This window comes from Coccidioides posadasii, chromosome 3, assembly GCF_018416015.2.
Source record: "Coccidioides posadasii str. Silveira chromosome 3, complete sequence".
Taxonomy (NCBI): domain Eukaryota; kingdom Fungi; phylum Ascomycota; class Eurotiomycetes; order Onygenales; family Onygenaceae; genus Coccidioides; species Coccidioides posadasii.
The window spans coordinates 1,723,921-1,747,813 of NC_089409.1; the positions used below are offsets into that span (position 1 = coordinate 1,723,921).

The window sequence follows — 23,893 nt, forward strand, 5'->3', positions numbered from 1 at the left end:
CCTTTGAAGAAAAGCGTCCACACGCACAAAATGATGGTTGCTGTTCTCCATAGATGGGGCGTAAAAATCGCCACGCACTGTCCGTCCATTCAGATCCTCTGGGCATAGGGACAGGGATCGGACTTCAAACATTTGGCTTGAACTTTGAAACACCCTTTTGCTTTTGCCTCGCCCTCGGTCCACACATTAACCGCCAGCCGGTTAACGGCAAAGATTAGTGTCAAAGTTGACATCGCATACTCAGGCGGAGGGTTGCAGAAACTACCGGTAGAGCTGGGAAATTCCTACACAACAACACCCACTGCCAGGTAGTCTTACTTGTGGGCGAACAGTCGAGTCATAGGTATGAAGGGCTGCTCTCCAGTCTGTGGGACTTCATGTTTCATTCTTGAGGTTACCTGTTCACAAAGAATTAAATGACTTCAACTGAGGCAAGAATCGACACTGTTATAAAAAAAAAAAAGAAAAAAAGAGGTAGTTAATATTCATCTGCACAATACTCGCCCCTTTAGCAGCCTAATTCACGAGCTGGGAAGGGCGCTGGTTGATAAGATTTCGAAAGCAAAAGAACTTGGTATAGTTTTGCAGGAGGAAAGCACTCCTGTTTGTTAAGACTTCAAATAATGCACAGTTTTAGCCCTCTGTTTTCACAAAGCTGCTTATGGTGACGTTGTCCCTCTCACTGTGGCCTTGACAGCTTGCTGGTGGTGCAAGTGCGCGATAATCTAGGCAAGCCCACTGAGGATATCATATCAAAATGATGGTTATGTCGGTAGTAACTCTTCAAGAAGGGATGCTCTAGTTTTGCCCTGCCAGCAGCTTGGTCGCTAGGGTATAAAAATGCTGAGAGTTCCTCATTGTCTCCGTCACATATTCTTTTCCTCGACTATACCAATTGCAAGGAGGAAATGGCATCCATAAAACTTGTTTGGAGCTTATTTTAATGTTTGGAGTCGAGAATGCGAACCTATGCCGGTTTGTTAATCATGAACTCGACCAACCTCTTTCATCATCAACTAGCGATACTTACGTTACTTGCGAGAGCGGTTTCTTCTCTATTACGAGCTGTAGACTTTGGTTTCACCTCTTCTTCCTGCACATGATCTTTTATCTTCTTCATCCTGTCTTTCTTTTTCCCCATGCTATCCTTTCTGCAACAGCCCTATTCTTCCACTTTGACAGGAGGAACAATTTCGTATCCTCGTTCCTGATCTTCGGGCGCCATGCTTTGTTAAATCAGCTTATGCTGAAGTGATCGATGTCCGAACTGGGACCTAATCCGATAGTCCGCGAGACGTAAGAATCTTAATGTCGGTTATCCACGATAGCCATGAACAGCTAGGTAGCCAGGGCTTGGTCGATAATAGATAGGATCATTTCACACCCTTCAATCTCACATTCCGTCTGTCTTCCTCTCTCTTCGCCTCTACGCGATTCAAAAAGTCCATGCGCCCCATATATCCTTCCTTTGCTCGGCTATGAACGTCCAACTCATCTTTGATCCCTTCTTTATCCACATACGCAGCCCAATCGAGTTTCGACTTCATCACGGTGTTCAACTTAGGTCCCGCAACCGGTGTGGTGGCATCTCGCTGCTCCTTCATCATTGGGGATATTTGCGACGCTGACGTCTTCACCCAGCTTCGTCTATACGTTTGTGGCGGATTTGGGTCGAAGCGAGAGTAGCGCCGAAGGGGTCTGCGGAGTGGAAGGGGGCTTGCTTTCGGTGCCTCGTCGTTCTGTTGATCGTCTTTTGCGTTATCTTTTGTTGCGTCCGAGGACGACAAGTAGACTTTCGCTTCTGCGGAGTCTTTCGGGACTACCTTTTCCTCTGTTATCACTTCTCCGGCGAATTTGTAGGTTCGTTTGATTGTGATAGTTTCTTCGCCCGGGCGGGCCGCTCCTCTCGCGGGTGTCTTTGGCGGAAGGTGAAGGTTAGAAGCCCTGCCATCTTCCAAGGTTTCTGTGGAGGCGTCTTCGCTTGCTGATTGTTTCTCCTGCATCGAGGGTGTCGATTCCTTTCCAAAGTCGGGCGCATTCATTTGGGCCCATAGCGCATCGACATCGACCGTGGCACCATCTATTCTTGCCAGAGGCTTCTGCTCCTCCTGCCTGTGCTCACGAACAATCAATTAGCATGTAAATCCGGATATACGCCACTAGGAGAAAGAAAAGTGTATGCGTACATCTTCATCTTCATAGCTCTTGTCCTCACGAATCCTCCTCTTCCACCGCCTTCGTCATCGTCTTCAAAGTCAAAGTCATCCTCATCCTCATCCCCATCCCTCTCTTGGTCTCCGGCTACCTTTTTCCCCTTCCTCCGCCTTTTCTCTCTTTTCTCCTTCGCTTTTCGAATCGTAGCTTCGTCGCCGGAGTCTAGCGCACCTTCAACAACATATTCATCACCATCTTCGTCTCGCACTCGGGTGGGAGTTAGCCTTCTTCGCTTGCGCGGCCGATCATCGGGCTCTGCATCGGTTGCCTCCTCTTCTCCGTCTTCAGCGGGGGCGTTGATATCGAAGTCGGGGTCTTCTTCAGAGTTGTATTGTTCGCCATCGTCTAGGGATAGTAGAGTCGTTCCATCTTCTGGAGTAGAAGTCCCGTTGGCGGGGGTTGGAAGCGTAGGAGACATGATCACAAGGTGCTGTTATGCGGGAGTCAAACTGTTCGAAATCATCGAAGGCGAATCTCAGAGTTCTCGAGCTTCTTGTCTGTCGCGTTGCACAACCATGGATCAAGCTTAGCCAACCAGCGTTGTCGGGCTGGCTGGCCGAAGAGTTTATTTTGCTGACTCTCGTTTCACGCGCCAACGCCGTGCTCCGCGGGTTTACGGAGTAGAGTACGCCAGTCCCCTCAAGCACAGCGACAAACCCCCTCTCATATGACTGATCCTAGTTGAGTAAATATCTTGGTACGGACTGTGTACGTAGTTATGTCAGGCTTGTCTACTATTGGCCGCGCTCCTGTGAAAGAAACACTTCTACTCCGTACATGGAGCAAAATTCATAGTCCTCTATAGCAAGCTCCCTTCCAGCTATCCCGTTGAGCTTGTCTGTCCACACCTGGCATTTGGAAAGTTGCAGCATGCACTGATGCATAACATCATCATTATCCGAAAATTGATCTAGGCCTAGTGGATAACATTCCATGACTACCTCAGGAGAGCTGGTCAGTATGTGCCCAGTGGTTTTCTCAGTGGACTAAAGGAGGCAGTCAAGGCAAGACCTTGGAACTATATAGGCCTTATGGAGCCAGTTGGCCACATAGTACCCAGGCGGTGGAAGCAGTCAGGGAATGAAACGCCCGCAATCAGCATTGCCTTCTATCAGCAAGGAAAATACCTGTTAGTGGGTAAATTAACCTGTGCTCCCCCCATATCTATACTCCGTATAGATTCCAAAACACCATTTCGCTAACTCCTACCTTCAAGCCAACCTACCCATAGTATCAAAGCATTATTCATTCGTTAAAACATAACCCATAACACAGTCTTTATTTTGTTAGCATTCCCACGACATTCTCGAGCGCCTGCACCTCTTTCTCATTGATCCTCCTTCCTCTCGGAAGACCTTCTCCGGCAACCAATTTACCAATTCGCTCCAGATGCAGGTGTGTTCGGCTATCGATATATCGTCTCCTCTCTTCGCGCTTCGAATCTGATTCTCCTATCTGATCCGCCGGCGTAGCTAACGTTACTAGCTTTGGTCGTAGCTGTGTCAATGTCGCCTGTAATGCAGGGAGCTGTGAGAGTATAAATGTTGTATTCGTAGTGATTGGAGTGTGTGAAGGACCACCATCATCGCCAACATTAAGTTGTTTGGCAGCCGGGTCGGTGAAGAGGAATGACAAGTTGGGCAACTGGGGATTAAGAGCGCTGGTACGGCCGTTTCCGCCCGCAGCTTTTGGATTTTCGCTGGTTGATTCTCCCACTGATAGCATGGAGCGGAGCTGGGCTATTAAGATATCGTTCCGTGCGCTTTCCCTTCGGAGCAGATTATTCAACTTTCGGGTTTCACGGAGTTTTACGCGTTGGAGAGTGATGGACTTGTGTGTAGGTGCGTCTTCTGGCAACGGTTCAAACGATACATTCTGAACAGAAAAAACATGCCACAATTAGTCCATCAGTTAAAACCAGGCCCCATATAAAGGGGAACATTCTGCCGTGTAATCCCTAGTGCTTAATGAAAGCCATCTTACCTCGTGATGGCTCAATCGAATCCATCCCACCAAATCATGCGGCACCATCAGAATATTTCTCAGAACGTAGATCTCGAACTTATCGAACGCCTTATCTACTGTCGCCTCGAACAGCGTCTCCAGTTGGTGCAGTCCATTCTCGATCTCAAGACGCGCCTCGGGGTACTGTATGTTCCCGTCGTCGTCGGTGTCCGGGATCGTGTTGTCCGCGTGCCGAAAGCCCAATCGCTCCGGCGGCGTGTTGAGCATGCCATTTTCAAGACTGGATATCGCTTGGTAAATGAGATTATTCACTGAATTGATTATGTCGTCGATAAGGGACTAGAAGCAGTCGGGGTGTCAGTCATCTCTCCCCCGCTTCAGGGCTTCAAAGGGTTTCGCCGTTTGACATTGCTGGAGATACCTACCAAGGGAGTGTAGCTAAAATGCTCTGTAAGCAAAGACGTGGATGCATCATTCATGATGACTAGAAGCTCCTTCAAACACCTCCTCGGAACGTTGAGATTGAATGATCGTGTTGGCGACGCGTCACGGATCAAGATTAAAAGAATCAGAGTTCGCGGTTTTCCTGTCGCCGCTAACAAGGCCCTGACTGCCTCTCATGTCTCTCGGTTATGGAGTTCCCTACGAAACCGCCCAATTGCCTTCCTGCTTAATTACAGAGTTCTACAGAGTGCTTAATTGACTGATCGCAAGTAGCGCAGGAATTGGCAACCTTTCTTATTATTATTCTGGCCAAGGTTTAAATAGCCGCCAAGACAGTTGACAATGGCAAAATCATCTTTCAAAAAAAAAAAGGTAAAGGGTCATGAATAAAACGTTATACAATAGGTTAAACTGACAACAGCGATGCCATCACGATATGTTGAAAATATCACAATCCCAAAGGCTTTCCTAGGGTGCTCAAAGTCCAGCAATAATGGCGGCCACAGCCATGAGCACTCCACTCAATCCGGCCACATGTGCAGCCGCCTTCGGAGCCGCGTTTTGTGTCTGTTCGGCTGCACTACCGGTGGGACTTGGGAGACCAGTATTCGGGATTGTGTTGCTAGGGCCTCCATTAGGCGAGCTGTCTGCTTTCGCGGCAAGTGCCCGATATGCTTCAACGGTTCTGTTGCTACCGGCAACACTAGATAGGGCTGTCAGTATTTCTCAAGATCCACGGTGCAACACGAGCCTTACGCGTTAATGGCCATAACCATGCCATTTTGACAATGCTTTCCCTGTCCGCAGTAGAACCACATGGGCTTGGTGTCGTTAACCATGATAGTGAACACGGGCATCATCTCCGAGTCGGCTTCGACGGGCATAAATCCAGATCGGATTCCGGCCATCCCTGGAGTGGATCTGCTCATTGGCTCACATGGTCTGTCGAACGTGGACTGGACAATGGAGTGGTTCTTTTGGATAGTCAGCGCAGGTTATGTCGTAGGTAACGCTGAAAATACTTACTTTTGGATGGAACTGGAATTGGACCATCTCGCCTAACTCGACTTGCAAGTCGTCGGGATAAAACTTCAAAGCACCTTCATTATCCGAAACCTGCACTACATGAACGTTGACCATCGATTCTGGGAGCTGCCGTTTGGCTGGAAAATGTGCTTTTCGTGGACGTAAGGGGTAAAGTCTGTCATCAACCGTGGCCTGGATACCAGCCGCAAAGAGCAGGGTCGATAACAAGACATCGCGAAGAGCCATTGTGAATAGTGTGTGAGACTGGTCTCTTCCAAAAAAAAAAAAAAAAAAGAAGACCGGGAGATCAAGTAGTTGCAGGTCTGAAAATATAAACGAGGTGTGCCTGCACTGTATGAAGTCAAGCGAATGGAAAAGAGAACACTCCCCAGGAGTAGACAAACGAAAGAGAAAAGCAAAGGGGTATCACTTGGTGGTTAGGAAAATGGAGGAGAAAGAGAAAGAGCAAAATCAGCAGGCACCCTTTTCATATATCATCCCTCCGTGACCCCTTGATTTTAAGTCTTTCCGAATCAAGGGGCTCGTCTATGGAGGTAGCGCCACGCCACTCACTATTTTGGGGTCCTGAAGCTCCCAAAGAGGATACCTGGAAGCCGTATCGGGCATGCTGGAATGAATAGATGACGAAGAAACAAGGCTTAGCGCGTACATATCTAACAAGAATTGTCGGAGCAATGTGACAGTGTTAAACCCGACCGGTTCGCACATAAGCCATGGAAACCTGTCCTCGCGGGACGGAATAAGGGCCAAGCTTCACTTCTCTGACCAATATCTTCCGCGGAGTCCAACTTGATGTTATAAAAAGGCTCGGAAGTCTTTGATATTGACATGCGCGGTCATTGCGAATGTAATGATATGGGAACCTCGTTACGGCATTGCGGATGCAATTGAGCTCCATACCGAATTCTGCATCACTCATCTTTGTTCAAGATCAGTGGAAATGGTACCCGGGCCGCTGTAGGAGTCTGCAGCTCGGACTGTTCCATGCATGAACGCCGCGATGATGGTGAGGTTCCCAGAGTTTGACGTGTGTCGCATCCCCGTATGGGCTAAGACCCAATCAGGCTAGCCAACAATATCCATCACGTGACTATTGTGATATGACTTCAGGTTCGCCGACGTGAGATTCCAAAATTCATACTCCAAGCTTCACTGGGTAAGCGGAAGTAGGCGTCTCTTGTTATGAAATAGGAAGAGACGCAAGCAGTAGACTGTAAAAACACGCCTAGGGATATATAGTAGTCACCTTGAGTACAAGATGGTATCGATGATGTATGTTTGGGGGGTACAAGCGAGCGCCGAAGCGACTCGGAGAGCACCGTCCTTGCTAGGCGGGGGTAATCGATCACGAAAGGAACGCCGGTTCGACCATCTTCACCAAGAGATAGAGCTTTGAAGGAGAAAGCGCTTCTGGGCCTAGTCGAGACATCTTCAGGGCAAAGGCCACACCTCAAGGACGGTCAAACCTGAGCGACGACTGTTTGGGCCAAACTGTTTAGAGTTTCAGAGTGGCTGAAGCTATGGGCTGGGTTGTGTGGCTAGGGCCCTTATTGGCGGGATGACATGCAAGCGCGATGTGCCTGGGACTTGATCAACGGCGGGGTGGTCCGTTGGTCAATATCGACCGTCTTTTGGCTGCTTCACCAGTCTTCATTCGCTTAGACTAAACGGAAGGTCGATTTCTTCATCCCATCATGGGCCATCTCACTACCGTCGCGTAAGTATTCCATCCGCGAAGACCTTCATCCGACCCAATAATAACCGAAGCCCCGTTTAGTACCTGCACCCTGAACCAATGGGCCCTTGATTGGGAGGGCAATACAGCCCGAATCATAGAGTCCATCAAGCGTGCAAAGCAGGCTGGTGCCAAGCTGAGAGTAGGCCCGGAGCTGGAGATCTCTGGATATGATTGCCTTGATCATTTCCTTGAGAACGATGTCTACCTTCATTCTTGGGAAATGATGGCACGAATTCTCGCTGATGAAGAATGCCATGGGATTTTACTGGTATGCCCTAGCCGTGCATCCAGGATCCAGGCGCAACTAAACCGCACCCGACTTCCTGGAGTTTTCGCATAGGATTAACTTTGCAAACGCACGAATTAACGATCCACTAGGACATTGGGATGCCAATCATGCACAGGAATCTTCGCTTCAACTGCAGAGTTATCGCAATAGATGGCAAGATCTTACTCATCCGTCCCAAAATCTGGCTGGCAAACGATGGGAACTATCGCGAAATGAGGTACTTCACTCCATGGGAACGTCCCCGGCATGTGGAGGACTATTACCTCCCACGAATCATCCAGAGGCTTCAAGGCAGTACGAAAGTTCCCTTTGGAGATGCTGTCATTTCAACCCCAGATACGTGAGTTTTGTAGGCCGAATTATAGGGCAGTTCTCTTTCTAACAGCCCCCAAGGTGCCTGGGCGCGGAGACATGCGAGGAGCTATTCACACCCGCTGGACCACACGCAGACATGGGGTTGAACGGCGTTGAGATTTTCACGAACAGTTCTGGATCCCATCATAATTTAAGAAAGCTTGATCAACGTGTTTCCCTGATCCTCGAGGCTACTCGGAAAAGTGGAGGAATATATCTTTATTCAAACTTACAAGGTAAATACACCGTGCTAAACATGACAATTACTCCGGTCTTAAAATTTGGCTGATTGGAAATAGGAGGGGGCGGGGAACGACTGTACTACGATGGATGCAGTATGATTGTCGTTAATGGCGAGATCGTCGCTCAGGGAACCCAGTTCTCTTTGAACGATGTCGAAGTGGTCACTGCAACCGTCGATTTAGAGGAGGTTAGGGCGTTCCGGTTTGCACCCAGTCGAGGGTTGCAGGCGGTCCGCGCTCCTGAATACAGACGTATCGAGACTTCTTTCAGCCTATCTGCGGAAAGTGACCAGTTAGACCCCGGTCTCTCTCCATCGCCGCGACTCGACGTCCGATACCATCTCCCTGAGGAGGAGATTGCCCTTGGCCCTGCATGCTGGCTGTGGGATTATCTACGTCGTTCCCAACTTGCTGGGTTCCTCGTTCCCTTGAGCGGTGGCATCGACTCATGCGCCACTGCTATCATAGTTTTTTCGATGTGCCGTCTTGTTATAGAAGCAATTGAAAGGGGGAACCAGCAAGTCGTCACTGACGTTAAGCGGATTGCTGGAGTGTATGAGAAGGAAGGCTGGTTGCCCAAAACACCCCAAGAGCTGTGTTATAACATTTTCCACACCGTCTATATGGGAATGGCATCGCAGTCCTCCAAGGAGACGAGAAGCAGGGCCAAAGACCTATCGAAGGCAATTGGCGCATATCATGTTGACCTCAACATTGACGATATTTTCAATGCTCAGAAGGACACCTTTGCTAAAGCAACAGGATTCAACCCCAAGTTCAAAGTTTATGGTGGCACCCAGGCGGAAAATCTTGCACTTCAGAATATTCAGGCGCGAACTCGAATGGTAACTGCGTACGAGTTCAGTCAATTACTACCAACCGTCAGAAAGAGGCCTGGAGGAGGTGGATTGCTAGTCCTTGGTAGTGCCAATTGCGACGAGTGAGTTATTTTCAAACAACTATTAGTTGTTCACTGCGAAACGACCTTTGGGGTTCCGCCCCAAATTATTCTCTTCCTACCAGTAACGAAATGTGTCTTTAGGGCTCTTCGTGGTTACTATACTAGATACGACTGCTCGTCCGCCGACATTAACCCAATTGGTTCGATCTCCAAGAAAGATTTGAAACTATTTATTGCGTGGGCGCAAAAGGAATTCGAACTCCCAATTCTCGTGGATTTTCTCAATGCTACACCCACAGCAGAACTGGAGCCCATAACGAAAGATTATGTGCAAGCGGATGAAGTGGATATGGGCATGACGTACGATGAACTGTCGACGTTCGGAATCTGCCGTAAAGTATTGAAATTGGGCCCATATGGCATGTTTGAGAAGTTGCTGCACGAGTGGAAGGGCTTGAAGCCGCGAGATATAGCAACAAAGGTCAAAGTGGGTGACCCAAACTACTCTGTGAGCCCATTTAAACGCAACACTAACGGTAATTTTAGAGATTCTATCACTATTACGCTGTTAATCGGTTTAAAATGACGACCTTGACTCCGTCGTACCATGCAGAATCATATTCGCCAGATGATAATCGATAGTAAGTTGCATTTATGCCGGACTTAGCTCCATTCTGATATTGATGACTTACATAGTGATCTTCGTCCATTCTTACTTCCACCTCAGTACTCGAGCCTCCCGTTCAAGAAAATTGATGAACTGGTGGATAAAATAGAAAATAGCGAGAAAGGCGAGAGTTCATCTAAATGAACCATTTTGTATATAAAGCAGTTTTGTACACGATGAATGGCTCAATAGACATTGACTCTGGACCCGGGTAGAAATGCTCAGGTGTGTTTTCTCAAACATACCCGCCAGGATCTGTGTGCGCTGCTTTTTATTGCCAATGATAGGCGAGAACTAAGCACAGAAGGGGCGATTTATCTTGGGTGGCAGAACTTAACATGGCACAAATCTCGAATCGAAGGGTCTCCAAGTGGCCTGTAACCTTGAGAAACACGAGGTGTTGTATCGACCTACATTCCAATTGCATAGGTATACGCCGCCAGATGCAATTGCCTGCCAACAGTTATTTCTTTCGAATGCAGTTAGCAACTCGGATTCCTTTTCAGGAAGTATTCGTCGTGATTAGTTGAGACCACATCACTCCCGTAATAACGGTTTCACAGGCCAACATGACTATTCGTCCAAACCATGCGAGGGGAGGTTTTGTAAACAAATCACTCGCTCAAGCGGATAGAGACTCTGGCGCAGGATGAAATAGTGCAGGCCTAGGTCTCATATAGTACCACACGTCAAGGAGCTTTATCTCCAACGAAGGGGTTTCGTAGAGCGTTCCAAAAAAGGAACTGTCAATTTGCCATAGCCACTCTGATAGACTCGATTACTGGTGTATGAATTTGAAGTTTTCCGATGATTCCATTAGAAATCAAGAAGCAATTGGGGCGCCAGCTTTTCCAGATCCTCGACCTGCCCAAGACCGAAAACCATTAGCATAAATGAGCGAACCAATATACACACATAAATCCAATCCCGAGTTCAATCTCGCCAAGCAAAATAATCCATGCGAAACTTCGCGAAGGAAAACTGGGCATACCTCCAAATAACTATCCAGTATCCTCCGGGATCTATCCCTCTCAATTCCATCCGTATTCAATTTCTCTCGTCGCTCGTGGATTGCTCTCGCCACGGCCTCTTTCACAAAAATATCAATGTACTTTGCATATAATCTATTGGCGTCTTTTGTTATCCGCATCTTCTCGCCCTTGCTTTTCATGTGATGATGAATGATAGCAGCTAGGAGTTTGGGTGGAAAGTCTGGTTCGGAGGTTTCGAGAGATTGTCGGTTTTCCTCTTTAGGAGCAGTGATTTCTGCGAGGATATATTCTGGCTCTGAGGATAACGAGTCGATAGAACGTGTGGGGGAGTCGCCATGTTCAGGAGAGCGTAGCTTATTTGCCGGGGATTCTGAAGGTTCGGATACAAGTGGGGGAGACGGAGAACGGGTGACAGCAACGGCCTGTGTCTTTGTTCGTTTGCGGGGCTTTCCGGAACCTGAGACGGATTCATGTTTCGAGGCTGATGTGGATGCGTTCTCGGTAGTCGCCGCGATAGACCGCGGAGGTTTGAAAGGGAGAGCTTTGCGTTTGGAGAGAGGAGGCATTGCTGATCAGATTTGTGTATGCTAGAAGATATTATCAAAAGGGCAGAAAAATATCTTCATTCAAAACAGAGCATGTACTCCGTAGTAAGTTTCTTTTGTAAATGAATCGATGCCGGTCTTGAGCTCAGCTGGCCGTCCTAAGCAGGGACGCGTCGTGGAAATAACGCGATATCAGGTGATTTGCGTAATGCCAAGGCCCCCCGGCGCCACCGCCCCGTTCTCGGCGCTCGAAATGGCTACATTCTCTTAGAGTGCCGCGGACAAGGCACAGGTGACGAGGAATCTCGCATCTACATACTCACCACTCTCGAGAAACGGAGTATTCAAATTTGTCGAACAAGTCGCATCAAATTGCGTCCAATCCAAAACCCCATTCCTAACATTTTCAACTCTGTGTAACGTGGGTACAGACAAAATGCCATTTCTTTATCGTTTCTCCTGTTCTTGCATTTGCACAAAAGAGGGAAACTTACAAAGGTTCCCCAACAGGGCGAACTACTGTAACCTGCCACCCCGATTCCTCCATGAGAGCCTTTGTCTTCTGCCAGGGAACGCCAAACAATCCAGCATTAAACCGACAAGACCAAATCTCAGTGGGCGCTTCCACCAGTCTCCTTTCTTCTTTCTCCGACTCGCTAACATCAAGGGCACTCTCTCTTCCATCTCTCTTTGAAGACTGCAGCTCTTCAAGTTGTCTCTTCAAGTCTCCCAGGGCCAGGATTGTGTTTTCAAGAATTACATCCGGCGAGCTCTTCAACTTCGCAGAGTAATGCCATGATGTAAATAAACATACTATCCAGTGTTTTTTGCCCGCTGGCCTGTGTTTGGGAAGGGATCTCCGTGTAGCTCGACCACCGCCCTTCTTCCCCTGGGTAGATGGTGTGACAGCAGAGTCTGGGCCATTTTGGGGAATATAATCATCAGGTTGCGGTGGAATGAGTAATGCAGTACCTTCAGGATATCTCAATGCCCGCCCCGGTGTATCCTTGGAGTTTTCGGAGAGCTTCTTCCCGTCAACGAGGTATCTCTGACAATGAGAGCGGTATATGCGGTATGCCGCGGGGTACTATTAAGATAAGCTTGCTATAATTGCATATGTTGGTAGACACTGTAATACCTTCGCCCTAAATGTCTCTGCGATGCCTTTTCCCCATGACCCTTGACAATTGCATGCATCTACCAGAACCATTAGCTTATGCAGTCACCTTCATACCTGGTTACCTCAGATATAATGAGTAGCTCCCGTGAAACAAAAAGCAACTTGCATGACAGATGTTGCAAGTAAGAAACTAAATACGCGCAAGTCGCACAATGTTACGGTGCAACAAAAGAAAATGTAACCGAATGACAGGACTTACGAATCAATGCGGTGTTCTCGGGGGCGTCGAACAGGTCGCCCTCTGTCTCTGTAATCCGGCTCATTGCGCTCTTCTTGCAAAAATGTAGCTTTCTTTTGGTGTGAAGTGAGAATATATCAAGTAATGATTGAGTGCGTTTCATGAATTTTGTTTTTTCCCAGTAGGATTTATAATTATACGCTTCTAAAAACCATATTAATCCAAGGTGTGTTTGTTGCTAGGCAATGCTTTTTGGTGAGTCAACACTTAACTAGTTGACTGTCAATCGACGCGCTTCTTTCATACACAGATGGACTTGTTTCAAATCAGCCAATAGCTATAACAATGTGATGTACGGAGTACACTGCGGCTATGAGCGAGAACTCCTCTTTTTTACAGAAATACAGGTTTGAAGACCAATTTCTTCATGCAGAACCATGCTGCGGGTATGGCTGCCGCGATCGAACATCAACCATTATTACTACGACCTGGTGACTCGCGGGGAACTTATAAATGGGGTTGATTATGCGGGGGTTAACTCGAATATTGCGTCAGATCAAGCTTAAGTTAAGACTATATGGAGAACTGGCATAATCAAACTGGGATTACCATCAACGCCGTCAATAAAAACTCCAGAACAATTTGCTCCTCAAAATCCAGAATCAGGATCCCCTATGGTATCATAGCCACTGCAGCAACTATGAAAGCAAGCTGCATACTCCAAGTTTAAAACACCCAGGAACCACCATAACCCGCTAAACTGCAAGCCTCTGTTGGACGCAAGACCCCAAATTACAACCTTATGCTGATACACCCCTCATGCCGATATCAATTGGGTATCTTCAGTCGAACATAGCTGAATCAGTTAGAAAACAATTTGACAATACTCCTATATCTCTTGACCTTTTTCGCGCCATCTACCGTCGAGGCAGGTCCATCCATAACAACATTCTTAGGCAAATCAAACTCGGCTGACGTCCTCTGGATTTCAGTAGATCGAGGAGGAGTTGCCGGGACCGTTCGAAGGGTACTTTTTGTGGCATTTGGCCTACCCCTGCGGGTCATGGTTCGAGAGATGGTTCTTATCAGGCTGTTCTCCTCGTGAGAAGTTCGCTCCATCTGCTCGATTTCGTCCCTGATTGTAGAACCGTTCGTAGCAAAGTTTTCTTCAGGCATCGATTCAAATTTTATAACACCTCGACCTTGAGGGATATCCAGTATCTCTCTAATTGCTGACTGGATCAAGGCTGTATGGCGCAGATTCATCGTTGGCGCAATCATGTGAGATAACGCGGAGACCGTCACCAGATATGCTGGCTCGGCTGTAGTTCCAAATCTGAGAAAGGCACTATCGTCCAGTACGACCATCATAGAGCTTTCCGGTCTTTGAAAGATTTGCGCAAAGTGGAAAGTCATGTCTGACAAGGTCTGGTGAGGTGCTTCCACCTAAGTAAAACGGAATCAGTAAGCTGAATTGACAGGTATACCATAAAGGATAGGGAACGGTGTGTACCTGGAGATTGGTCTTCATATCGACAACAATAATGGAATCGTGGTTCACTCGATTTCGCGACGTGTGATAGGGCTCCCTTAAGCCAAACGCTTCATTGTAATATTGATTTCGCTGCTTCGCGAGTTCTATCTGGCCCGGCGTCTTTATGGAATCATTTTTCAAACGGGTATCGTCAGTTGGGGCACCACGGTGGAGCTCGCTGGATATCTCGTCGTTTCGTCTTGATGCGGACATGGGTGGTGATTTTCGTTGACTTTGGCCAGAGTTCCTCTGCGTCCATTGAGTCTCATTCGTTTGGCTCTGCTTATAGGAAGAAGGGGTTTGCAGCGTAGGGATTCCCTTATGAGTAGTGGTCGCGGCAGAATCATTCGAGAGAGTTTGCTCCATGATGAATGGTGAAGACAAATGTGCAGAAGTTCAATAAAGCAATTTCAGGGAAGGGAACAGCGAAAGCTGAAGGCAGAAAGGAAGCTGAGAAACGCAGAAGAAGGAAAAAAAAATAAAATAATGTTGACTTTGCTGTCCGGTGAGAAAAGTGAGAATGGAGGAAGTTGAGCCTCGTCCTCCTTCACCAGACCGATGTCATCAAACAGGGAAACCTCAACATCATTCCAGGAACTTCCTCTACCTATTAAGCGGATGAGGAGCCAACACTAAGCAGGGCATTCGGCTGCTTCAGGAACGCGACGCCTCGGGCAATCCCAGGGACGTGTGCAAAACAGACGAAGAAACTTCTGTTGCCGCCATCAATGGAACCACCAGCATGGCAAACAACACCCCACCCGTGTCGACCCTTGTGTGTTCTCGCCGCAGGTCTCGTCAAACAGGATCCAAACACCATTAACGGCACCGGCTGGGTGCAGATTTCGAGGATTAGTGCTAGCAGTAGGATCCTGTTCTGCAGTGAGCTCTTTTTCTCTCTCTCGCTCTTTTTACCCGGCGATTGACAATTATTTTTCAGAGCAGTTCGAATCTCAACAGCAACCTGGGGTTCCACATCAACTGCAGCCAGCTCGACGGCGAGCCAGCGAGCGCCTCAAATGCCGTCCAGACTGGGTTCTCGCCTGCAAGATCGACGCTTTTGTATTACGTCAATCGTCATCGACCCTGGCAAGTCGCGTGAGCTCTCGAAGAATACCCTCATGATCAAGCATGGGTCTTTGTTGAAACCCCGATCTCTCTTCTTCAGGCAATCCCTGGCTGGGAGGATGTCTGAACTTCCCAATCAACCCACAGAGTTTACATATGCCAGCTGAGTTACGGAGTACTTTGTTTGTGGTAGCTCGTAAGTCAAAATAACGTTGATTTTGCCTCTAACTCAACCAGAGATCCAAGTGGCCCTAATCCAAAATCATGTCTTCGTTCCGAGTTCCAGCGCTATTCGCAAAAGGACAAAACATTAGAAAAGCAAGACATAGGAAAATACGACAGCAGTCATAACTAAGTCGTTGGATGGTTTGAATCGATTACAAAGAGATACCAGCATTGAATATTCCAAAATGACGCCCAGATCGTCCCAAAGTCAAAACACCGCGACCACCACGATCAAGCAAAAGAAAACATTAATTCATATTTCTTCATCAGGGCCTCCATGTCACTGTTATCGGATATAATTTTTGGGGCTCGTTTTCGCTTCGTCGCTCGAACCATCGCACTAGAATTCTTCGTGGTAGTGGGGTGATCGCAGCTGCTGGAGGCGGCATTGGCGCTCGTATCGCTGCCATCATCTTCCCACAACCTTTTTAAGAAATTCATGGTGGTGTTGATGTTTCCCAGCCGAAGCAATTCCCACATTGCCTGTAGTCGGTTGAGTATGAGTTCTCTATGATCAGCCTTACGCGCCAGACTCCCAAATAACGCTAATGGCCAGCATAGTGTGTGGGAAATGGGCGCATCGATCGGGAGTTCATCGAGCAGACATTTGAGCCTCTCAAATCGCTCATGAATGAACCGCGGTAGAGGCGTCTGCGCAGTTATTGGTGGATTCGCGAAGGATACGTCGAGATAACAAAGGATGGCCTGTTGGTAGATCCATCCGCATGTGATAAAATCCTGACGGGCATCAGATGGTGGGCGCCAAAACAATATTCTAGATCTCAGGATACGGTAGGCCATCTCGTCCGTGTCAGGCTCCTCTTGAAGTTTGGATCTCGCGCTACTCGAGCTTTGCTTTGAGTTCTCTTTTATCCTTTGCCGCTTCCGACGTGCCAACGCAGAAACCTGGGGGATCATATCGAAGAGTTCATATGAACAGCCAACCAGCATACCATAACTCTTGCCGCTAACCCAGGCAAAATCCCCTGTCGGGGTTTCCTGGCGCACAGAGCCGTGGAGGACTATACTTTGGGAGTCATTACTTATCTCTGTGATGCGCAAGACATATGTGTAGAACTCCTTCAGGAATTCAAGTATAGACTCATCGATACGAAGGGAAGACGGGGATGAAAGGACGATATTAAAAAGTATATGAGCAGCTCGTAAGTGTTGTGAGAGAACTCCGCTGACGTCACCTCTGGTTGTCTAGAGGGAATAGTGTGTTAGTTCTAGGGATCATGCTAGTGGTATAAGGGTCGCTTTCGGGACTCTACCTCTACAAAACACAGAACCAAAGCCGTTGCCAAAAGCGGTATCGGATCCGTTCCGGGGTTGGCCACAAGTTTTGTTAATCCGTATTTCAGCGATCTTAATGCGAGCCCCAAATGTGTCCAGGTGCTCGTCTCAATGTCAGGCGTCCTGCCCGCATTACAATAGTGTATCCCGCTACAGGCTAGTAGGCTTTGCAGGACAGTGTCTGGGTACGCGATCGCAAGCCGCGGCAGCTCCGTCTTAAACGCATTCAACTTGCCACGATGAGCTGACATAACGTCTCCCGTTCTCTCTACCCAGTGCTGATAGAGCAGGAGAGAGATTGGCGATCGGAAAATTGGCTCCAGAGTAGGCTGTTGCCGGAGAGTGGCGATATCCAGCACGTCGACATCCTGAAAATCAGGGAGCGGATCGTGTTCGTGCCATTCCGACTCCCACGCTGTTGGGAACAGATGATCTTCACTTGACGCACTGTCGTCTGACGAGCAGGCTGAAAGCTTCCTCTTCCTACTATGCGAAACCAAACTCAAGCCAGTTTCAAAGGCGTCATCTTTCGAGGTATCAGTAGCTGCGGTGTTTGGAAACCAGCTACACAACAAAACATTTCGTTCACACGATACGCAGGTCGGCTTCCTTCCGTCGCATTTCTTCTTTCGAATCCGACACGGACGACAACCGTCCTTTGAACGGCGCCGTTTGACAGGTGGCTGGCCTGAGCTCTCGCGGGACATCAGCTGCTGCTGCCTATGCGCTGAAAGTATACCGAGAATAAATAGGCAGTGAAGCTTGGAGTTGTTGAAAGGGCGCTCGAACGGGAATCTTTAATCGAATTTAGTTGCATGGCTGAATGCTCTCCCCCGCGTGAGTGGGGAAGAGCCGAATGACGGGGGATTTGGTGACGCTAGTTAAAGAGAGAGCCCGCCGGATGGAAGTGTTGAGAAGCTTCCCGAAGTCGGCAATCTCCCTGGCTCGCATACCCCAAGTGTTTGCTATCACCCCCCAAGGTCGGACAAGTCTTCCAAAAGGGGTAAATCTGCAAAGTAGGATCGTTTCCGGGGGGCTTTCTTCAGCCATGTCGGCCTTTGCTCCTGAAGCATTGAGGCCGTCCCGAGGCTGTGTCGCCAATCCAAGCGTCTCGGCTCCTGGTTAAATCACGTGATGATAAGGGCGCGAAAAACAAACAAGCTCGAACAACCTTATCAGCCACCATGCTGAATGTAGTTAAGCTCCATGATAAACAAAAGGTCAGACGACAAAGTTCAGAGCGACAGTCGCCCGCTACATAAAAACCGTGTAGATTGCACATCAGAGGATGTTACTCCGTAGCTATGAGCTGTATATACAAGAGCCATAATTGTGTATCTCCAACTCCCTCTGGACGCCTGTATGCCTCAATCTCTACTCCTTGCCGACACTTGCTCACCGGATGCCCACCGTCTATCCAATGTAGGTACTTTTGAACAACCTCCCAAGGTCCAAAACAGCCTTTAGACTCCAGGGCCAATCAAAGCTAAAACACTTTTGCTGGTACCCGGCTCCTTCAGGAGTTGGGGGGAAGAGTCTGAGAGGCGCAATGTGTCGCATCACGAATATCTTTCCATTCGTCCGTAATTGGAACAACTTCGGATTAATCTGACGTCCCGGATGCAATCTGTCCAGCAATCCTAATGTGATGACGGACTTTCTTTTTACCTATGAGAACTGAGTACTTCACTTTCGACCTTTCGTCGAAGCTGTGAGGGGTTTCCATGGTGATAGGCATTAAATCACGCAAATTTAGCCACTAACCAATTGATCTTTTGGCGTGGCAATCTCCTCCTCGATCAGAACACCGTTTGCAGAAAGGATGGTAGATGACGAGTCGATAGTTCCCCGTGATTCCCTCTCTGAGGTCTTTCTTGTTACCCTGTCCTTTTTCTTCAATTGCAGCGCGCCTTTCTCCAGTGCCTCTTCAGGCAAAGGTCGAATGTACGGCTGACATACCCACCAGGGGCGCTTATACTTTGCAATCGTCGCCTGAGAGCCAGTTAGAGACGAGAGATCCGGCTCTGCCTCCACATCTGCGTCTAACTCTGATTTCGCGTTATATTCTTGAATCCCCTCCTTGACGACCCGCTCAACCAGAGACACGACATTTTCGAATGCTGCTAGGTCCCCAGCTCTGGATCTCGCAAGAGCATCGCGGACGTGCGTTTGTTTTGAGACAAGCGGACGGAGCAGCTGAAACATATGGCCCTGCATGACGGAGAGATTCGGGGATACAACTTTGGGCTCTTTGCTCTTTTTTTGTTTCTTCTTTGGAGGGCCTTCTTCTTGTTCAGGCTGTGTGTCGGCCGTTTCCACATGCGGACTGGAGTGCTGAGAAATAGGATTGGAGGGGTCGAAAAGAGGCTTGCGTTCGGGTGGAGCTGTCTCAAGGACATACTTGTAGATGATATCCATGTATCTCCGCAGGATAAAATCCAGCCTATACCCCCCCCTCCCGTCTCTGCCTCGCCAGTACTCGCATCCTTCTTCGCCGACGGGAGGTGGCTCGCTGAAAATTGTTGGGTCTGATAAGTTTCCCTCTGCACTCATCACCCCATCAGCACCGGTTGCATCCAGGCATTTCTGGATATCATCGTGATTTAAAATATTCCCATTCGCAAATATAACCGTATCGGGCGGTAGATTATCCCGCAGATAGCGAATATAAGACCAATCAGCCACACCGGTATTATGTCCCTTCTGCTCCCTTCTCCGCCCATGCACTGTAATAAAGCTCGCGCCGGCAGACAGTATCATCTTCGCATACTCTAGCGTCTTCTCCTTCGTCTCCAGTATACGAAATTTGGCCGTCACGGGAATGGAAAGCCCGGTATGCAGCTTGTTGATAAGCCTATAAATCAAATCTGGCTCTTCCTGTAAGAACGCGCCGTAGCGGCCCTTTTTGGCAATGCCTTGAGGACATCCCAAATTCAGATCGACCGCATCACAATACTGTTGGACGTGCCTTGCGGCTTCGAGGAGTTCGTCAGGGTCGTTGGCGCAAAACTGGACTATAAGCGGCCTGTCGATGGCGGGGTTTCCATCGAGAAACGGCACGGGGTCGGCGGACGTTTCGACAGCATCGGCTTTCGGACGAACTGGTTCGAAATGCTGACTTCGGTATCCGGCACGGTCCTTGAACAGGCGCGCATGGAGCATGGGCGAGTAGGCAAGAAGGGGATTCGGTGAGTTGTCTTTCATGAAGGAACGGGTAAGCATCCGCCATGCCTAATGATAAAAAAGGCATTATCCACGTTAGCTGCGTCTGCTCTTTATTTTTTATTTTTATTTTTATTTTCAACCTTTACGGCACTTGAAAAAGAAAAAAAGGGTACTGCGCCGGGGAAGCTAAAAAATTACATACAAATTCCGACCGATCTACCATCGGCGCGACAATCATCTTCGGGCTCCCTAGGCTCTGATAGAACTCTCTGCCGGTGAGCTTCTTCGAGCCGAGGATAGAGTCTCCTGCCTCAGCTTCATTTTGCGCCGGGGTCGACATCCCGCCCGGCAGCCCACGCAGCAGCCGCTTGAGGGAGCGGGGTCGGAGCAAGGACGGAAAACTGATTTTGGCGAGATTCAAAGAGGTCTGGGTGCAGGAAGAAGCGGCGCGTCGACGGTGCTGATGCGACCCAGCGGCAGCGCGGGCCTTGAAGGGAAAAAATATCCTGTCCGCCCAAAAATAAAATAAAATAAAATAAAATAAAAAAAAAGGTCCCCGCCCAATCAGCGATGACGTCGGGTGTGGCTTATGTAAGAGGTCCGCGGACAGTCTTGAATTTCCCGATTGGGACTTTGGAATTTAGGTCCAATGCGGTGCCAAAACACGCTTCAAGCTGCTTGAGAGCCATTTAAATTGCTAACCTGTTAAGCGACTTCATATTCAAGCTACCTAAAGCTAAGGTGCTGGAGGCACAATGTTGAAGAGTACGCTTGTCTAACCTATACATGATCCCCATAAACTATGACCACAGAATAACAATATAGCCCCAGTATTCACAGTTAAAAAAAAGAGATAAAATGGACAGGTAGATGTAGGAGAAACAAAAGAAATACGTGGCATTCCAATAATATATAAAACCGAGTCAATGCAGTCGCTGTCAGATCCTAGGCCAATGGATAAATTCTATGGGGGAGAAGGGAATATTGAGAAGATTTAGGCTGTGAAGTATGTGTCGAACCGGTGAAATTGCAAAAGATAGAGAGAGACAGAGAATGGCGCGGATAAGACGAGATTATAATAAGGGCCGCAGAAAATTAAATATGATAGCCGAACTGTAATAGCAGGACAGGTGAAACCACACCTATCCAAGGTGAGAGGTTACACGGGTAACGCGTTGATATGCTCCTTCGATGCTGGCTCGAAGTCGTTCGAAGCGACGTACAGCAATAGGATCTACACGTCTTTGGTCCGCAAAGTCTGAGTCCACAACAAGGTCAAAACGAGCGAAAACTTTCTCCAGGCCAGCACCTCCAAACATGTCTTCGAACGGTTCAGCATCAGATGGTTCGTAGCTAGGCTGGTCGAGATAGAGTGCCAAGGATGGGTCGTTTTCGTCCACGTCAACAGGGGGATTAGGACAAAGATGCTGCTCCCCTGGCTCAGGCTTACGGTTGTCTAGCACTGGGTATGATATGGTTGGCATTAAATCTTTGGTTTCCTCAGATGGCAAGGGCCCAACGGAGAACGAACTCTTCCCGCAAAGCACCTCTGCATCAACTGTCGGGCTCTCGGGCACCTCCATAACGGCGAGAACGGTCGGATTGGAGAAGTTTGTGTCAATCCCAGAATTCCACCCTGAGTCAATTGAAGCAAAGTCAAAATGCTCTTCGGCGATGCTAGGAAGCGCTGTTTGAGGGTTCTGGATCTGAACGTCTTGCGGAAGTGGGGTTGGCTTCACATCGTTCTGAATATCAGTCGGCGCATGGGCCTGTGGTGTAGATGACTGCTTTTGCAATGAGGGAGGAAGGCCATTCACGCTAATGTCGTTTAGGAAGGAATTAAAGTGCGGAGATGAGAGGAGCATGCGGGTGAGATCTGTTAGGCGGGCATTTTCTTCCATGAGGGCTCGATTTTGGAGGCGAAGGTCGTTTGCTTCATTGGTTTTCGCGGTGACCTCACCTTCTAACTGCCCAATGTATTCTGGCGGACAGTTAGCTTGGATTTTCCAACAGGTAAATCGACCGCAAGTGAGATAAACACTGACCTTTTCTCCGGGATCTGAATGCACGAGCTGAAACCTTATTGCGTAGCTGACGTCGTTCCTTGCTGCTCAATTTCTTACCCTCCTCGCTTGCCAGCAGCCGCTCATCCTCGTCCATGTCTTGTTCGTCTTTCTTCTGCTTCACTGGTTGTGGAAGTGCGTTTGACATTGGGGATGGTTCTTCACGAATGACAACACTGCTTTGTCTCATTTGCTGGAGAAGGCGTGAAATACGTTCCTCAACGAGAGGATCAACGGGCCGGTTTACTTTGCCTTGCTGAGATCGATTGGGTTGGCGGGAATGGCCGTGTGGACCCTGGGGCTGTGGCTGCCCTTGTGCAAGTTGCTGTTGCTGTCGTTGTTGTTGCTGCTGCTGCTGCTGCTGCTGCTGTTGGCGTCGAAGCATCTCTTGCTGCCTTTGCTGCTGAGCAGCCCTTGCTCTGGCAGCTTGCTGCTGGTGTATTCCCGGGTACACACGCCCGATCTGAGTGGACGGAGCGACCGGCGAAAGCTCCTGGCCTCCAACAGCATTTGGATCGACAAACTGAGTTTTAGAGGACTGTGATGATAGCATCGCACCTTGGGGGAAGGCTGGGTTGTCGGATTCCATGTCCATATCCGTCGAATCGTTGGGGAAAGAAAACATTGAATTTGAGTTCATCGGGAACATGTCGCCATGTCTGTTAACTAAGCCGAAGCCATCTGGCGGCCCAAAGCTCGGGTCGTTGAAGCCCACGCTCATACCAGGAGCGGGATTGAGGGCCATGGTGTTGGCAAGACCACCCATTGGCAGGCCGGTTTGCTGCTGGTAGGAACCATACTGATGGCTTGGTGCGGAGAAAGACAATTGCTGGGAGGCTTGGGCATTTGAGCCAAAGGCATTGCTGTTGGATGGTGGAGAAGGGGATGCAGCGTTGGAATGTTGGTATGGCTGCGAGGATGGGGTTGGGTTGGATGATTTGTTTTCGGCGGAAGGAGAAAGAGACGGAGACGGATATATGGGTTCAAAGTTGATGTAATTGTCCATTTCGCTTGTATCATAGCAGCTGGTGTAGTTCGGGGCAGGCGAGAGAGCGGATATGGCCATGGGCAGTTCTCCCGTAGCAGCCATGGCGGCGACGATGCAAAGGTGTCACGGAAGACGAATGTCGTTCACGCAAGGGACTGTGAAGCGAACCCAGCGAAACAAGGACAGTCGAGGTCCAGTTGGGTGTGAATACCGGTAACGACTGGCAGGGAGATGGAATGGAGATTGGAGATTGGAGTTGAAGGGTTGTTTAGTGATGATGGGTGATGGAGTTGATGTTGATGATGGTGAGGGTGAGGATGATGATGATGGAAGTTGGAGGGAGATGCAGCGAGGTTGTAGTAGGAATGGGGAGTCGAGGCGAGTGAAACCGTCTGATCCTCAGGGAGAAAAGACGCCAAGAAACCCACTGTGGAGATGCGATTGACCAGCACCGAAGCCTACGTGGCCCCTTGTAACGATCCCGTTCCGCAGGCCGGATCTGGGCGAGTTTTGGCGGTGCAGGTGTGGTAATAACCTGGTAATGGCGCAGTCAGGCAGCATCGTTTCCACCAAGCAAAATTACAAGAATTCCCGGTTTTGACATCCCATTGGCCGAAGGCGGTTACATTGAGCATGTTTCAGGAGCGTACGGCGGTACCCATTGGCGGAATTTCTGCTCCAGTCGGGACATTGCGGTATGTATGGTAATGTACGCTAAAATGGTCACTAGCCAGGATAGGGCTGAGCACAGAAGGCGGTGCAGCGTGATCTAATTGGCTTCCACCTGCCCAACCCTGC

At 48.8% G+C, this 23,893-nt stretch overlaps 10 protein-coding genes across 10 annotated transcripts; 1 reads left to right on the top strand and 9 right to left on the bottom strand.

Moving 5' to 3' along the window:
- Positions 1-365: 365 nt before the first annotated feature.
- On the bottom strand, positions 366-2,650 carry SWC5 (swr complex subunit). The gene is made up of 3 exons (XM_066124906.1): positions 2,187-2,650; positions 1,031-2,112; positions 366-967 (listed from the first exon to the last, which is right to left on the bottom strand). The coding sequence occupies exons 1-2, from the start codon at positions 2,630-2,632 to the stop codon at positions 1,374-1,376; spliced, it is 1,185 nt and encodes a 394-aa protein (XP_065980987.1). The 5' UTR covers positions 2,633-2,650; the 3' UTR covers positions 366-967; positions 1,031-1,373.
- Positions 2,651-3,283: 633 nt separating this feature from the next.
- On the bottom strand, positions 3,284-4,758 carry D8B26_005522 (uncharacterized protein). The gene is made up of 3 exons (XM_003069016.2): positions 4,605-4,758; positions 4,198-4,518; positions 3,284-4,089 (listed from the first exon to the last, which is right to left on the bottom strand). Exons 1-3 carry the CDS (start codon positions 4,656-4,658, stop codon positions 3,493-3,495), a joined length of 972 nt encoding a protein of 323 aa, XP_003069062.2. The 5' UTR covers positions 4,659-4,758; the 3' UTR covers positions 3,284-3,492.
- Positions 4,759-5,100: 342 nt separating this feature from the next.
- On the bottom strand, positions 5,101-5,895 carry D8B26_005523 (uncharacterized protein; the record flags this gene model as incomplete). The annotated part of the gene is made up of 3 exons (XM_003069015.1): positions 5,101-5,326; positions 5,380-5,597; positions 5,650-5,895. The coding sequence occupies 3 exons, from the start codon at positions 5,893-5,895 to the stop codon at positions 5,101-5,103; spliced, it is 690 nt and encodes a 229-aa protein (XP_003069061.1).
- Positions 5,896-7,262: 1,367 nt separating this feature from the next.
- On the top strand, positions 7,263-10,499 carry QNS1 (glutamine-dependent NAD(+) synthetase). The gene is made up of 8 exons (XM_003069014.2): positions 7,263-7,387; positions 7,448-7,676; positions 7,787-8,037; positions 8,091-8,287; positions 8,351-9,233; positions 9,336-9,681; positions 9,741-9,835; positions 9,891-10,499. Exons 1-8 carry the CDS (start codon positions 7,365-7,367, stop codon positions 10,003-10,005), a joined length of 2,139 nt encoding a protein of 712 aa, XP_003069060.1. The 5' UTR covers positions 7,263-7,364; the 3' UTR covers positions 10,006-10,499.
- A 143-nt stretch (positions 10,500-10,642) lies between these two features.
- On the bottom strand, positions 10,643-11,466 carry D8B26_005525 (uncharacterized protein). Its single transcript, XM_003069013.2, has 2 exons — positions 10,853-11,466; positions 10,643-10,725 (listed from the first exon to the last, which is right to left on the bottom strand). The coding sequence occupies exons 1-2, from the start codon at positions 11,417-11,419 to the stop codon at positions 10,678-10,680; spliced, it is 615 nt and encodes a 204-aa protein (XP_003069059.1). The 5' UTR covers positions 11,420-11,466; the 3' UTR covers positions 10,643-10,677.
- A 208-nt stretch (positions 11,467-11,674) lies between these two features.
- POA1 (ADP-ribose 1''-phosphate phosphatase) lies at positions 11,675-12,863 on the bottom strand. The gene is made up of 3 exons (XM_003069012.2): positions 12,778-12,863; positions 12,537-12,595; positions 11,675-12,485 (listed from the first exon to the last, which is right to left on the bottom strand). The coding sequence occupies exons 1-3, from the start codon at positions 12,839-12,841 to the stop codon at positions 11,889-11,891; spliced, it is 720 nt and encodes a 239-aa protein (XP_003069058.1). The 5' UTR covers positions 12,842-12,863; the 3' UTR covers positions 11,675-11,888.
- Positions 12,864-13,275: 412 nt separating this feature from the next.
- Positions 13,276-15,501, bottom strand: D8B26_005527 (uncharacterized protein). Its single transcript, XM_003069011.2, has 2 exons — positions 14,270-15,501; positions 13,276-14,202 (listed from the first exon to the last, which is right to left on the bottom strand). The coding sequence occupies exons 1-2, from the start codon at positions 14,654-14,656 to the stop codon at positions 13,618-13,620; spliced, it is 972 nt and encodes a 323-aa protein (XP_003069057.1). The 5' UTR covers positions 14,657-15,501; the 3' UTR covers positions 13,276-13,617.
- Positions 15,502-15,568: 67 nt separating this feature from the next.
- On the bottom strand, positions 15,569-17,866 carry D8B26_005528 (uncharacterized protein). The gene is made up of 2 exons (XM_066124907.1): positions 16,858-17,866; positions 15,569-16,789 (listed from the first exon to the last, which is right to left on the bottom strand). The coding sequence occupies exons 1-2, from the start codon at positions 17,584-17,586 to the stop codon at positions 15,815-15,817; spliced, it is 1,704 nt and encodes a 567-aa protein (XP_065980988.1). The 5' UTR covers positions 17,587-17,866; the 3' UTR covers positions 15,569-15,814.
- A 278-nt stretch (positions 17,867-18,144) lies between these two features.
- Positions 18,145-20,408, bottom strand: D8B26_005529 (uncharacterized protein). Its single transcript, XM_003069009.2, has 2 exons — positions 20,247-20,408; positions 18,145-20,110 (listed from the first exon to the last, which is right to left on the bottom strand). Exons 1-2 carry the CDS (start codon positions 20,382-20,384, stop codon positions 18,632-18,634), a joined length of 1,617 nt encoding a protein of 538 aa, XP_003069055.2. The 5' UTR covers positions 20,385-20,408; the 3' UTR covers positions 18,145-18,631.
- A 330-nt stretch (positions 20,409-20,738) lies between these two features.
- Positions 20,739-23,441, bottom strand: D8B26_005530 (uncharacterized protein). Its single transcript, XM_003069008.2, has 2 exons — positions 22,090-23,441; positions 20,739-22,025 (listed from the first exon to the last, which is right to left on the bottom strand). The coding sequence occupies exons 1-2, from the start codon at positions 23,195-23,197 to the stop codon at positions 21,187-21,189; spliced, it is 1,947 nt and encodes a 648-aa protein (XP_003069054.2). The 5' UTR covers positions 23,198-23,441; the 3' UTR covers positions 20,739-21,186.
- Positions 23,442-23,893: the final 452 nt, after the last annotated feature.